This window comes from Lissotriton helveticus, chromosome 9, assembly GCF_964261635.1.
Source record: "Lissotriton helveticus chromosome 9, aLisHel1.1, whole genome shotgun sequence".
Lineage (NCBI taxonomy): Eukaryota > Metazoa > Chordata > Amphibia > Caudata > Salamandridae > Lissotriton > Lissotriton helveticus.
This window is the reverse complement of record NC_136070.1, coordinates 59,471,968-59,487,978: the sequence shown is the minus strand read 5'-3', so window position 1 is coordinate 59,487,978 and position 16,011 is coordinate 59,471,968. Positions and strand designations below refer to the sequence as shown.

General features: G+C 45.3%; 1 protein-coding gene across 1 annotated transcript in view; it reads right to left on the bottom strand.

Moving 5' to 3' along the window:
- Window positions 1-16,011, bottom strand: part of RYR3 (ryanodine receptor 3) — a 1,933,484-nt gene that overhangs the window by 1,327,295 nt on the left and 590,178 nt on the right. Inside the window, exons 11-12 of the mRNA XM_078661960.1 lie at window positions 14,178-14,342; window positions 3,796-3,917 (exon numbers count right to left, since the gene is read on the bottom strand). Coding sequence (XP_078518086.1) covers window positions 3,796-3,917; window positions 14,178-14,342 — 287 coding nt within the window. The remainder of the gene's footprint in view (window positions 1-3,795; window positions 3,918-14,177; window positions 14,343-16,011) is intronic.

Below are 16,011 nucleotides of genomic sequence, written 5' to 3'. Positions count from 1 at the left end.
TTGTGTGGTGTCCTTTCACTGGGTGTTCAAGGGGTAATGTGATGGTAAAACAGCTGGCTTAACACGCCCTCTAGAGTCTTAGCCTTAGACTGCTCGTATCCATGCTACTAGGATAGCTGGTCTATAAGGTTGACTTACAACCAATCATCAATAAGGGTTGTTTGGACTGATATATAGTGATCACTAGAATAGTGAGCACTGCACATCAGGCCAACTTCTCACACAGACCGACTGAGGGAGTCTGCTAACACGTTGGAAAACCCTGGAACGTGAACTGCTGAAAGATTGATTTTGTGATCCAGGGCCCAATCCCAAATCTCCTGCGCCTGCTGAGATAGTAGGGCCAACCTTGTACCAACTTGTTTGTTTAAGTAATGCATACTTGTTGTATTGTCTGTTCGAATCAGAACTGTGGGTCCCTCGATGACTGCTCGGAAAGACTTCAGGGCTAGAAAAATGGCTTGTAGCTCTAGGAGATTTATGTGCCACTTCCTCTGTTGCACACTCCATTTTCCGTTGACCGTCATTCCCTGAAGGTGTGCGCCTCATCCTACCAGGGAAGCATCCGTGGTGATGGTAAACCTTGGCACTTCCATCAGGAATGCACATCCCTTTTTTAGATTGTCTCTTTGCATCCACCATTGGAATACCTCCCTTGTTCGAGGAGTTATGTTGATCATGTCTTCGAAGGACCCTGAAACTTGCACCCATTGGAGACTGAGTTGCTCTTGTAAGGGTCTCATTCTGATGCGACAGTTTGGAATCAGAGGGATGCAAGTGGAGATCAACCCTAGGAAAGATTTGAACAGCCGAATGGAAACGCACTCTTTTTGTAGTAGTAGGGAAGCCATCTTGTAGATCTTGAGGCTGAGGAGAAACCTGAGCAGGTAAACCTGGCATCACCGTTGAGGCAGAAATCACTGCAGACGCAGCAGGCGCCGCCGGGACCAGAATCGACCTATTCGCCTTAGATTTGTAGTCCTGCAGCATCTTATGCAGATCCTGAAGAAAAGAAGATGGCACTGTAACCATATCCTGCCCAGAATGGTGTTGCGACTGGGCCGTCTAATGATGATCATCATCCTCCTGATCGTATTCTCCTGGCATTTGACTAGAAGTTGAGAGGGACTATTGGCATAGCTGAACGAGTCCTGGTCATCCTCCTCTGCCTCCCCTTCCTGAAATAGCAACGTTGGCAGCAGGGGGGACACTCTCCTCGGAGAAGTCATCTCCGGCGTAATTCTTGTTACAGAAATCGTAATTCTCTTTTCAGAGGACAATACCGTCGACGGTTCCGTCGTCGACGGTTGTACACACGTCGACGAGATCGGGGTCATCGATGTCGTCGACGATGAAACCGTCGACACTCCAGCTGTCGTCATTGTCAAAGTCGTCGTCGATACCCTCGTCGACGAGACCGTGGTCGTCGACGCCGACGTCGTCGTCACCATTATCGGCGGCGGCGCTGTAACCTTCGTCGTCGACGCCTTCATCGTCGGCACCTTCGTCGACGGGGCCTTCGTCGTCGGCGCCTTCATCGTCGGCGCCTTCGTCATTGACGCCTTCGCCGTCGACACCGTCGTCGGCAAATCTCCCGTCGACGCTGATGAACCTGCCGTCAACGCTTCTTTCATCGACGACGGTTCCTTCGTCGACGAATCCCCCGTCGACTTGGATTTTTTCGTCCATGGCTCCTCCGCCGTCGACGTCTTCGCCGTCGAGGACTTAGAACTCCTCTCAGAAGACTGGGAAGAAGGTTTCTTGAAGGCTGAGGCAGTCTTCTCACCCCTGGAAGGCGTAGCAGGTCCTACCCTCTCCTTTTCACCTCGGTGAGGAGATTTGCCGGGACCCTGGCTCTCAGACTCACTGGGGGTCTTTTTTGAGGCCTTAGTAGATCACTCCACAGAAGGAGAAGGGGAACCCCTACCCCTCTTCACTGACCTTCTTGAGGAAGACATCGACGCTGCATCCTCACTGTCACTAGAGACAGTCTCCATCCCGGATTTCAGCTTCTGGAGCCAAGTCAAAAGTCTACCCTCACGATCCCGGAGGGTCTTGGTCGAAAAGGTGCGACAGATCTTACAGTCCGCAGCCTTGTGGTCAGGATAGAGGCAATAGATGCAGTCTTTGTGCTTATCCTCCACAAAAAGCCTTTTCTTGCCACAGGTGGAACATGGCTTGAAAAGAGCCTTTTTCTTCTCCATGTCAGACATCCTGGAAGACAGCAAACAATCCTGAAGTGAATCTGAAACGATTCTGAAGAAAAAATCCTGAAGAAATTCCTTGAAGAGTAGAAGTTGAGCAGAGCTCAAAGGAGACTCCCTAAGCACAACGTGCGGTAGAAAATCTGAGGTTCCTTCAGGAGGGTTCTAAGGGGTGAGGCACTTCTGATTGGCTGATGCCTAAGTTTGGTCTCTTTTACAAAAAGAGGGTAATATGCTACAAAAGGGAATGAGGCCTAGGCCTTTTCTTTTCTCTTTTGTACCTACAGCTATGGTATTTTTGTTATCGAGACTCCCATTCCGACGACGGGGAATGATACAAAAGCATGGGAATCTATGAAAGTTCCAATACTGGGGCAACTGATGATATTCCTAGAGAAAACAGAAAGCTACCCAAGTGAATAAATGAAGTGAACTATACCACAAGTGCATTTTTTAAACTGCAATTTGGAAACATTATAGAGCACTTGCAAAGTAGGCTGAACTCTTAAATCAATGTTGGAAACCTTATACGACCAGGACAAAGGGCAGTGACTTCCTTTTACCTTGTGATCTCTCTCTGATAGCTGCCATCCTCAATATCTTAGAGGGCATTAGTGATTTTAACACATTCCTCAAAAAGTGATAGACGGATTATGCTTGAACCAGTTGTAACCATTGTAAATCTTCTGCGCTGGATTCATTTCCAATATTCTAGCTCACATGGGAGCATAATGGTGTTCAAGTGGACAGGGACCAACCAAATGCGAATCAGTTTTTGGCCTGCTAAAAAGGAGCAGCCCAGCTGAAAGGACCCAGTCATTTGCATTGGAGTTTAAGCAACTTTTGGAGCTCTTCGGTCTTGTGGGTTCAGAGTCCCTGTGATTGAGCTAGCAGCAAACTAGTGGATAGAAATGCTTGAATCAATCCAAATCACTGGAGATTGCACCAGACATCATTCCATTTTATTACTTTTTAACCCTTTTGTTTACACAAAGTCTGCCAACCGTAGGAGCAATGCTTGTGCCTATGCCCCCAAAGAACTAGGCCACACCCCACCCTGAATGGAAAAAAGCCACTCCAGACCATTTAAGGCCTTATGGAGATACCACTTTAGTCTTTATGTCACATGAAGCTTGAGAATTTTGTTTGGGTATACCCCTGAAGACCAGTAAACGTGGCTTGGGGTTTTATGGTAGGAGAGAATGGGAAGTGAGAAATGGAAAAACAGTGGAAGGGAGCATGAGATGTGAAAAGTGCTAGGACAAGTGACTAGGGCATGTATAGTGGGGAGTTTAGGGGAAGCGAGTGAGAGATGTGAGCGAGGAGCAGACATGAGCCAGTCATTCAAAGGCTAGTCATGCTCCCGATTCACCTACAGTCCAGTTAAACTCTATGATATAGCAGTGTGCAAAATTTCTCTTCGGCATATTGCCACTTCCTTGTAGCCTTCTTCTTTCTCTTACTTCGAAGGCGACCGTTCCGCAGAGGTACAAACAATCCAAGCAAGTGAACAGGTTAACGAGCAGCATTGAATATGTCTAGACCACTGCACCAGTTCCTTTCCTTCTAGTGTCTACACACAATACTCTACCTGATGAACTGGCCAAACAGGCCTGTGGTGTTACGAATGATCCTTGCAGCTTGTGACTCTTCGTGCTGACAGCGCTGTAGCAGCACACCATCATCCATGTGGCCCTCCAGGTGTAGAATCGCCTGCACAGGTCAAAAGAGAAGGATTGTTTAGCTTACTGTTCAGATCATAATACAATCAGAAATAAAACAGGTGAATGAAAAATAAATAGCTATGAGCGCCCGTTCAGCACACAGATTCTGAGTAGTAAGCGCACATGTATTGTATTTAAAACTGTTCCACTACTTTTAAGCATCAGATACTACTGGACAAACACTCACTTTACTGGCCAATTACGATGGCAGGCGGACCGTAATGGTATGCAGGACCGTCCGCAGAGGGTGCGGCGATCCCGCACCTGACATTAGGATGCCACAGCCACTGTGGCCGTGGCAAACCCTATTCCTAGCATTGTGGCGGGCGGTGCTCACAGCACCGCCCGCCACAATGCTGGGAATGCACGTGGTGCATTTGCAAGCACAACGTGACAGGCACCGAGTGGTGCCTGCCACCTTGTGCATGCAAACGGTACCCCGCCATGTGCACTCTCACCCCCAACATCCTTGGGGCCTGCTGCGGGCCCCCGGAGGAAAAGACCACATGCCTTTCCTTAGCCGCAACGCCGCCATGGAAAGGCACATCTTCGCAGGCATTGTAATATGGATGGTGTTGTCTTGCAGACACTGCCACCATATTAACCTTGTTTTCCGCCAGTCAACAAGTCGACCGGCGGAAAAGCGGCAGATGTTCTTTCTGTCCGCCGCGGACTCCACAACCATCATAATATGGCAGGTGGTCTTTGCTGTGTGGATGGCAGGCGGATCGCCCCCGCCTGGCCGGCGGTGACTACAGCCGGCCAATCGGGGGCGATCCGCCTGCCATACTAATGGGCCCCTTTGTCTCTTTCTATGGTTGCAAACTGCTTGTTTTACTAGTGGAACATATGCACAAAACGAAAAACCAGTCTAATGTGTGAAAAATGGCTTTTCAGTTAAGTTAGTGAAAAGGTGTCTCTGGCCCGCCTAGCAGTTTGCAATTTTGCCAGTGAAATTGTGTTCCTTTGCTGTCTCAAAAATCCGCAGTTAACTCAGTGAAACAGTGGTGCTAGAGTGCCTAAATGATCCACAGTTAAGTCACTGAAACAGTGTCCATGTGCTGCCTACATGACATATACTAAGGTCAGAGAGTTTGTGTGTCTCTGCTGCATAGAGTATCTGCAGTTAAGTCAGTAAAATAGTGTCCCTCTGCTGCCTAAAGAATCAACAGCTAAACCTCTAAATAATGTCCTGTAGTTCCTAGATGATCTGCATATTGCACCTGTGCTGCCTAGGCGATTCAGAATTAAGACAGTTAAATTACGTGTCTCCATTGCGTAGACGATCTGCAGGTAAGTCAGTGCCTGCAGCATCTGAAGTGAAGTCAGTGAAACAATGTGGCTCTACTGCGTTCAGTATCTACAGTTAAGTCGGTGACAACGTGTGAAATAGTGTGCCTCTGCTGCCTGCAGGACCTCAGTTAAATCACTGAAATAGTGTCCCTCTGCTACCTAAAGGATCAAGAGTTAAACCACTAAATGATGTCCTGTGGTGCCTAGATGATCTGCATATTGCAACTGAGCTGCCTAGGAGATTTCACGTTTAAGTCAGTGAAATAGCATGTCTCTGTTGGATAGACTATCTGCGTGTCAGTGAAATGATGCCAGTGAAACAATGTGCTTCTACTGCGTACAGTATCTACAGTTACGTCGGTGACAAAGTGTGACTCTGATGCCTAGAGAATCTGAACTTTAGTCGGGGAAATAATGTCCATGTGCTGCCTAGAGGATGCGCAGTTAAAATTTGTGAAATACTGTGCCTTTGCTGCCTGCAGGATCCAAACTTAAGTCACTGAAATAGTATCATTCTGCTGCCTGAAAGATCCACAGTTAAGTCCCTGAAATAGTGTCCTTCTGCTCCCTGAAGGATCCACAGTTAAGTCGCTGAAATAGTGTCCTTTGCTGCCTGGAGGATCCACAGCTAAGACACTGAAATAGTGTCCCTCTGCTGCCTGAAGGATCCACAGTTAAGTCACTAAAATAGTGACTCTCTGCTGCCTAGAGGATCCACAGTTAAGTCACTGAAATAGGGTCCCTCTGCTGCCTGAAGGATCCGCAGTTAAGTCACTGAAATAGAGTCCCTCTGCTGACCGAAGAATTCAGATTAAGTCACTCAAATAGTCTCTCTCTGCTGCCTAGAGGATCCACAGTTAAGTCACTGTAATATGGTCCCACTGGTGCTTGAAGAATCCACAGTTAAGTCACTAAAAAAGTGTACCTCTGCTGCCTGAAGGAACCACACTAAAGTCAATCACATAGTATCTCTCTACTGCCTGGAGGATCCACAGTTAAGTTACTAAAATGGTGTCCTTCTTCTGCCTAGATAATCCACAGTTAAGTCACTGAAATAGTCTCCCTCTGCTGCCTGAAGTCTCTACAGTTAAGTCACTGAAATAGTGTCCCTCTGCTGCCTGGAGGATCCACAGTTAAGTCACTGAAATAGTGTCCCTCTGCTGCCTGGAGGATCCACAGTTAAGTCACTAAAATAGTGACTCTCTGCTGCCTGAAGGATCCACCGTTAAGTCACTGAAATAGTAACTCTCTACTGCCTAGAGGACCCACAGTTAAGCCATTGAAATAGTGACTCTCTGCTGCCTGAAGGATCCTCCGTTAAGTCACTGAAATAGTAACTCTCTACTGCCTAGAGGACCCACAGTTAAGTCATTGAAATAGTGTCCTTCTGTTGCCTAGAGAATCCACAGCAAAGTCACTGAAATACTATTCCTCTGCTGCCTAGAGGATCCACAGTTAAGTCGCTGAAATAGTGTCTCCAAGCTGCCTGAAGGATCCACAGTTAAGTCACTGAAATAGTGTCTCCAAGCTGCATGAAGGATGGATCCACAGTTAAGTCACTGAAATAGTGTACCTCAGCTGCCTAGAGGATCCACAGTCAAGTCACTGAAATAGTGCACCTCTGCTGCCTGAAGGATCCACAGTTAAGTCACTGAAATAGTGTACCTCAGCTGCCTAGAGGATCCACAGTCAAGTCACTGAAATAGTGCACCTCTGCTGCCTGAAGGATCCACAGTTAAGACACTGAAATAGTGTACCTCAGCTGCCTAGAGGATCCACAGTCAAGTCACTGAAATAGTGCACCTCTGCTGCCTGAAGGATCCACAGGTAAGTCACTGAAATAGTGTACCTCAGCTGCCTAGAGGATCCACAGTCAAGTCACTGAAATAGTGCACCTCTGCTGCCTAGAGGATCCACAGTTAAGTCGCTGAAATAGTGTCTCCAAGCTGCCTGAAGGATCCACAGTTAAGTCACTGAAATAGTGTCTCCAAGCTGCATGAAGGATGGATCCACAGTTAAGTCACTGAAATAGTGTACCTCAGCTGCCTAGAGGATCCACAGTCAAGTCACTGAAATAGTGCACCTCTGCTGCCTGAAGGATCCACAGTTAAGTCACTGAAATAGTGTACCTCAGCTGCCTAGAGGATCCACAGTCAAGTCACTGAAATAGTGCACCTCTGCTGCCTGAAGGATCCACAGTTAAGACACTGAAATAGTGTACCTCAGCTGCCTAGAGGATCCACAGTCAAGTCACTGAAATAGTGCCCCTCTGCTGCCTGAAGGATCCACAGGTAAGTCACTGATATAGTGTCCCTCTGCTGCTTGAAGAATCCCCAGTTATGTCACTGATATAGAGTGCCTCTGCAGACAGTAGCGTCCCTGTGCTGTCTAGAGGGTTTTGCAGCTAAGTCAGTGAAATAACAAGCCTTGCTGTCCATACATAGTCGGTTCTGGCTCCTGACTGGGGGAGTCTTGTATGCTTCTACTGTGGTGCTTCAGGGGTTGGGCAGGGACCGGACAGAACTCCTGGCCCTGGCCCCTGCTCCGCCAGTGGTTTTAGAAGCTGCTCATCCGCACCTGCTGAAAGTGTGTCCAGTGTCCCGGGGCCTGGAAGTAGCAGGATAAGAGTTTGTAGCTCCTATAGTTCTAGACCCTGTTGGTCACTCCTAACGGAGAGTTATGGAATTCCACTTGGAGTTACCACACCGCTTAGAATTCCGCAATTTGAATTAGTAGTGACAATTAATCTTATTCGATTTCTATCAGACTACGAGTCTCTAGCAAAGTTGTGGAAAGGCAAATGAAAAATATCTAATAATCAAAAAATGTCAAGAAGCACCCTGAAATGTGTTGCTTCAGGACACAAGAACTCGACTGATAATCTGCCCAGCAATTTAAATGGATAGGAAAGCTAAGCGAGGAAAATAGTCATTAAACTCGACAACTAGATTGTGTTTGGAAGCCAAGAATCTTCACAGATCTGTCTGGACGGAGGCAGGCTTGTCTTAGTCCAAGCCCAAACTTTGCATTAATTTCTCCTCCATGGATCATGGTTTCCTATGCCTCCTTATGCATCAGGCTGATACATACTCTAATGAGGTTATGGACATATGCAGCCCTCAAATCTGCTTGCTGGCACTTCAGACCAGGGACAGGGAAATTCCTAACTTTTACAGCGATTCTTCACCATTGGCTTCAGTGCTTCTTGTGCCAGGTGAAACTGGCAGGGTGGGTAACGGCTGGACGTGGCCTAGACTCTAGCGGTGCAGGGCACAGGTCACCTGATTGGCAGTAGAGATTGAAAGGGTGCTGGGTGCTGACTATTCCTGGTGACGTCAGAGTAGATGGACCCCGCAGTGAGCATCATTAATAAAGTATCAGGCATGCTTTCGAGATACTGATGTGGCTGGACTTTGAGTTAGAAAGGATGGTGCATGAACCAAATCACTTCAGAAGAATTCATAATGACCACCTGAAGGCATTTTGGCACCTGAGGCGAGGATCATGCACTTTGTCCCCATTTTTCTGTGCATGTAAACCATTTGCTCATGCCCCTTTAAACCGTATTTAAGTGAGGCTTTTGTTTGTAGTTCAGATTCTGTGAAATGCATCACTCCTGCTTTTGGTTCTGTCAAATAAGGAAAAGAGGTCAAATAATCTGCCCAGGATCATAGAATTTGCTCAAGAAGGAAAAACTGGGATTGCAAGAAAATAAGTCATTTACCTGTAACTGTAGTTCTCCAGAATTGGAATCTTTCATAGATTCACATGCTTGAATCATTCCCTGACCTCGAGATGGGAGTACCGACTCCCATCTCCACGACTGGGAATGATTCAAGCATGTAAGTCTATAAAAGTTCAACTACTGGAGTAAGAAAATAAGTTACTTACCTGTAACTGTAGTTCTCCAGTATTGGAATCTTTCATAGATTCACATGCTTGAATCATTCTCCATCATCGAGATGTGAGTTCCGACTCCCATCTCGACGACAGGGAATGATTCAAGCATGTGAATCATTCTATGAAAGTTCCAATAATGGAGTAATTACGTTTTTCTGCTTCTAACTTTTGCAGCATAGAACGGTCAATATCTTTTAACCTCTTTACCTTTGCAAACATGCTCAATGCTGTGTATTTTTAGAAATAAATGAAAATTCTGTGTTTTATAATCGATGTAGAAGTGATGTATTTTCTGAAGCTGACTGCATAAACACATGCTGTGTTTTTTCACAAAATATGAAGGAATCACTGTGGAAAATGAGCACCTAAAAGATTTGAAGTTGTTCTAAGAACTTATAAGAGCAAAAGTAATCAGTGACTATAATTTTATTTTTTGTAACAGAATTAACACTGTATGTTCATTTTTATTAAAGTTATCGTCTTTCTTTTTTCTGTGACTTTAATCCAAATAAAAATACTGGACTGTCTGATAACAAACTTCTTTGCAAAGTATACAAAGCACACAATAAATGTAACCAACAGACTGTTAGGCTGGGGACATCCACGTCAGGCACAATAGGTCAGGTCAATAACAGAAACAAAATAGGCGTCCAGATTAGTCAGACTCCAACACGTGACCGAGCACTTCAAACACCTTCTGTGCCGCCTTCTTCAGGCGCTTGAAATACCTGCGATGGCTAATTCTTTTCACTTCCTGAATACCTCCAGTGCCCTGTTCTTGAGATCCTATATTTCCTTGTCCTTCAGAAGTTTAAAATACCTCCACCTCTACCTTATGTAGGTCAGAATATTTCACAAAGAAGTGCCTTCTGACATCAACATCGTGCCCTAAATATCATTCACAAAAAGACATTCCATTGGGTGCAAATATTTTATTATTAACTACAAGGGGAAGTTATTGTTGTAGATGATAATTAGGACTAGATGTTCGTGCCAGACGATGTCCTGATCTTAATATTCTGGTACTAAACCCATAGCTTCACTGCCTCGCTCTTCAAAACGTCGAGTGCGCTGCTTTTCAGAAGATTGAAATACCTACCATGTCCTGTTCTACAGATTCTTCAAATGTGCAAGTTCCCTGTTCCCTGGTGCTCTGTTGCCCAAAAATCCCTCCAGTGTCTATTCTTCGGTGCTTTGAAAACCTCCCGGCTCTGTTCTTCAGAAGCCTTCAGTGGCCTAGAACACCTCCCGCTTGAAGCATTTCCAGTCCCATGTTCTAAAGATGCTTGAAGTATCGCCAATAAATTCATTCTATTTTTTCTGAATAAAGTATTTCCTTGCAGCCCTGAATAAACCTGGCAGACCGTTTGGGAAAAATATAATTTAACTGAAGCAGCCATGTTAATAACATGCATCACTAATTGCTTTATTCCTGACCATCGGGTTATGTGTCCTTCTTTTAGTTTAATAGCTGCATAAACTGACAAATCAAGTCAGGAGTCTTTTATCTATATCTATTTCTACTAAATACATCCAAAGTGGGTTCATATTAAATTTGTCAAAGTTTACATGTCAATGCAGGAGAGATTAAAACAAATATGGTTTATCTTATAATGTAGGCTATAATTTAGACCAATAAAAAAAGTTCATTGGCCAAAAGTGTTTCAGCATCTGTGCCCTTTTCAAAATTCTGCCAGAAAATATGGACGAATATTCAATTTGTCCACTCAAGCGAACTAAACTTCGCATCATCGTGTGGCAACAAAAGCTTATTCTGTTAATGGTCACAATAATTATGAAACAGATTCCACAAGTCCATGCACAGTGCCCGTTGTCCGTATTCTGAAATCCTATGAGATAATTGTACTTACTAGCTCTCTGCAGAAGCTGATAGCAGCAAATTCACTCCAAAGAACAGGCCCAAGCACTGTGCCAAAAAGTAGCATGGGTCTCTGGAATCACATTTGAATATTGCACCACTGTTATTTCCAGATGTCTTCTCCTGAGTATAGATATCCTAAAGTAATCATTGATTGGGCGTCAAACTGAAAACCAGGTAGAGCTCCTTGAATCTGATTTTATTGTATGAAAATTTGGTCTCTGCATTAGTATCCCATTTTGTCCTTGCATTCAAAAAATGAGGGTGTATGTTGAATGAAACAAATGTCCTGTGGTCATCCACTTTCACAGGTTTAACCACATTATGTTCTCGTGAAATCCTGAAGAAGGTTGTGTTAGTGGTATTGTCCTCTTTGCTTCATGCCCCTGCACCCAGTGAGAGGTACACCGTGTTTCTACAATGCTCTGTACTATAGATGCTGCACCTCTGGATACATAAACTGATTTACAAGGCTGTCGACAAATGAGAAAGGTTAAGCAGAAGAATGTCCTTGTCGGCAAGTAGCTTACAAAATAATGCCTAATGCTGGCTGCCTGACAGATGGTGCAGGCGTAGCAGGAGAGTAATGCCCTACCTAAAAAAGGGAGGGCATATTTAACCCTGGTCCTTGGATTCGCTAGGGAGGTTCACCGTGGTAAATGAGAATCCACGTTGGTGCAGGTTAGTAGGGCCAGAAGCTCCTAACACACATCACATGCACAACATCTAGGCATCCAGAGTCTGACAAGGACTGAGCATTTTTCATAGTACATTTTTCCAAAAGAGTTTTCCTAGCCTTGGTTACAATGACCTCCATAGAAGCAGTGTGAGGGGTGGTGTCCCGTTGACATACAGTTGAAGGTTAACCCCCAATGTGTTTCTCAAAAAGTAGACTACTTGTGAGATCTTGGGGATCCTTCTATGTCACTGAGTAAGCATATATTTAGCTGTGTTTAGAGTTCTTGGTATGAGTGTCAGCCTCTTACTACAGAGGAATGCTCCCTCTGGCACAGTGAATGGCTTCAGGCAGGTGAGGAAGCTTCTCAGATTCTAACATTGTTCAAGAACCCTCCATTCTGGTGTTTGAAGTGATGGTAACTGATGTCCACCTCCTTGGGTGTGGTTGAAAGGATCAGGCTAGGTCAGGTAGTGTTACTTTTTCCTTGCTGAGTGACATCTTCAAGAGTACTATCTTCAAACGGTGATGAGCGTACCGACATTGATTATCACATATGTGAGCCTATGAATCCGTCCTCTTTTTTTCTTTCCAAAAACGATCTGATTGGTTCTAATATCTCTGCCAATAATCTGGGTTGCAACCTTTTTACTTTGTATTTTTTGACAGTTCACTACTAATCTCAGATATTTTTCTCGATTATACACAGCTGCTGCTAATTTCTGTCCTTTAAGCCCTGTGATGGGCACTCCACGCTCCGAAGAGAATAAATTTTTTCTTGTAGCATATCCCTTCCATGTTCCTAAATTTCAAGTTGCTATTGTTAATGCCCCTTTTCCTCACAAATGTTTCCTGTTTGTGTGAAGTCAGGCAAAGAACAGTCATAGATGAACAAGCCTATGCCAGACCCCGAACACCTGCCCCATTTTCAGTATTCTTTTGATGTTCCCACTTGGGAGCAGCTTCTTGAATGCTGTGCAGCATCATAACTTCAAAACACATCTGTAATCTCAATTATGTGTTTGTTCTCAATCCAGCAGATTGTGAGTGAAGCCATGAGTGCCCTGGAAGGTTGGAATGCTTCTTTGCTGGTTCTCCTTGAAATCTCTGTGGCCTTAGATGCGGCGAACCTTAGCACTTTGCCAGAGTCTCTGTCTGTGTGCGTTTGGTTGCTGTCCGGGATTTGTTCAAATCTATGTGCTCCATTCATTCAAATCCAAGCCCTCTCCTTGTGTTGTGGAATGGACCAAAGTTTGATCCTTCCACCCAAGTTTTCTAGCGTTTGCCAAGAGATGCTTTATGATGTAGCTCCTGGTTCAGAGGTGTCTGTCTATCAATGTACTAAAGGTAGAAATCTTTATTTTAGGGTTTCGAAAGCGTGCTAACTGTCAGGATGAGTGTATCAGTGCCATTAAGAATTTAATACGTTGTCAGTTTTTTGTGCTCAATCGTTTTAAAAGTAAATTTCTGTTGTCCACTACTTCTATTTATCTTCCGTGTGTCCATATCTCGCTCGCAGCACTTTCTCCACGTGGCACATCCGCAACACTTGCAGGTAGGTATGAATCTTTCTTAGGATCTTCATTCTTGGCTCCAAGTTAATAAGACCTCCAATTCATGTTTCTATCGCCTTGCTCTGTTGAGATAATCTATCTAACCAATGTTACTCCCCTCTGATTTCAGAATAACGCTCCATGCTCTTTTTTTCCCTCGACTAGATGGTGAATATACCAACTTGGTTAGTTTATCTGATACCCTCTGAAATCTAATTTGGGTACTGCACTGATTCGATTTCTGCCACATGGAAATAGCAATACATTATCTTAGATTTGGTCTATTTCCCTTAGTTGCCCCTGTGCTATTGAACTGAAATTCATCTTTACAGCCGAGCCATCAAAGCTATTGCCATGTTCAAACCGGCGTATCTTGCTGATGGGTTCAAGATCTCCGTGGGCTCTTGACTTACTTGGAGCAATTGGTGTGCTGATTACAAATCTAAAGGTTTCAGCACACTTACACTTTTAAACAGGAGCTCCATGTTAGCGGAAGGCTCTTCCCTCTGATTTCTGTCTTCTTCCTGAACTGCTGTCCTTCTGCAAGGCTTTAAAGAGCAACTTTTCATACGATCCTTCCCGTGACAATTTTTACGTGCTGGTTACTGTTTATACTCTCGGTTTTAGGAAAAATTAAAGTTGTGGACATCTGAATACTCTTTCTCCTAGCTCTTCTTACTTCCTAACTTGTTGGGAAGTGATAAAGCAAATGGCAGAGAGATAGTTTATTTGAAATTGTACTTTTCTTGTGAACGTATATATATTTTAACCTTAGGATATCAGCTTTTTGACGGTGCCCCTGTCCATAGACTGTTATGTTCTTCATTAACAAGTGTGGAAAATAAAATAATATATAAATGTGATTACCACTCACTGCCTAAAGCTGCATTAGACATCCAGGCTCGGGGACCATACTCTCATTTATTTTTAGAATAAATATTAACTTACCCTCCGTTTCAAAGGTCCTAACCGAGCTGTCTTTGCATCCGGAGCCTTATAGGTCAGCCAAAGCCCGCTGGCCACGTGCTGCACGAAGGAAATTGAGTCGCCATATTTGATTTCAGCTGCTCCCATGCCATCGATATCGCGTTTCGGACCCGAATCCAGTTTTTCCTTCAATGCAAACATGATAAAAGTTAAACTTGAAAAACAAAAAGACAAAATGTGTTCAACATAAAGTTTCATTAGTTTGGGTGACAAGCTGCACACACTACACCGCTGAGAGCCAACACCTACCTTCCCGTTGGCACAATCAGTACATTTGTGGCTGGGACACTGGTCTTTTAGATTTCCATCAGCACCCACGGTGTAAGCGGAGAGGCCCACGCGCCCCTCACACTGTACTGCGGGGGGGAGAGGGGAGGGTTCCTCACACACTAGTGGGATGAATTCTGTACTCTCGACCTCATGTCACTTATTATACTCGCCTCCTATACACCACCCAGGGATATGCACTCTAACCAGGATTAGACTCGCCCCCACGGGGTAAGCAGGGAGGCCCACGTGCCGCTCACACTGTACTGCGGGGGAGGGAGGGTTCCTCACACACTAGTGGGATGAATTCTGTACTCTCGACCTCATGTCACTTATTATACTCGCCTCCCATACACCACCCAGGGATATGCACTCTAACCAGGATTAGACTCGCCCCCACGGGGTAAACAGGGAGGCCCACGTGCCGCTTCCCTGTATTGCGGGGGTGGGGGGGTTCCTCACACACTAGTGGCATGAATTGTATACTCCCTACCTCATGTCACTTATTATACTCACCTTCCATACACCACCCAGGGATATGCACTCTAACCAGGATTGGACTCACCACCACGGGGTAAGCAGGGAGGCCCACGCGCTGCTCACACTGTACTGCGGGAGAGGTTCCTCACACATCAGTGAGATGAATGATATACTCCCTGCCTCATGTCACTTATTGTACTCACCTCCCATACACCACCCAGGGATAAGCACTCCATTACTCTAAACAGGGTTAGACTTGCACCCACGCTGTGAGTGTGAACCTTTATCCAGCACGCAGCGTGCAATCTAGAAGAAACTTCTCACTTCGCCCACTGTAATAAAACTGAGACCCCGTCACTGTCCACATTGTAATCAAGAAGAGGAGCCCCAGCTATGCGCACAGTGTTCAGGTAAAGATCACTAACCCCCACAGTGTGGTGACCTTTCACCTCTCACTCTGTACCATTGAAGGGGCACCTCCCCTCCCACTGGGTGTGGTTACCACTGCACCTTGCACAGTGCTCCGCAGCTTCTGGCAACACTTCTTCATCCTGTCTCCCCATACTGTGAGTCTCTACCATGTGATGACCCTCAGCCATGGAACTCCTCTCCAACCCATGGTTTGCTCCTTCTACAAGGGCCAAGAGCTGGGATCACACATAGCCAGGGTGTTCCCGTTTTTTTTGTTGGACAGCGTGAACCAGATTTCCTTCCAAGTATCTGATCTGATCTGACCTGCCTGCACGTTGGTGGTGATGGATTATTTTTGTAACCCACCTGTTGGGTACACCAGGGGTATGCTGGGCCTGAGACTGGGGTGCATGTAGGGGGGCAGGTGAGTTGATCCTACCAGCAGTTTATTCTGGCCCTATGATCAGAGATGTGGAGGAGCTAAACTTCCCATCATTCAAGTAAACTGCTAAATGCATTACTTTTTAGCCTTCTGAGCACAAAGGGGCGCGGGATGTTATCATCCTCACCCAAGGCAGACTTTATGGAAGATGACAAACTCCTTCAGGCCTGATGCCCTAGATTAAAGTTCTTATGC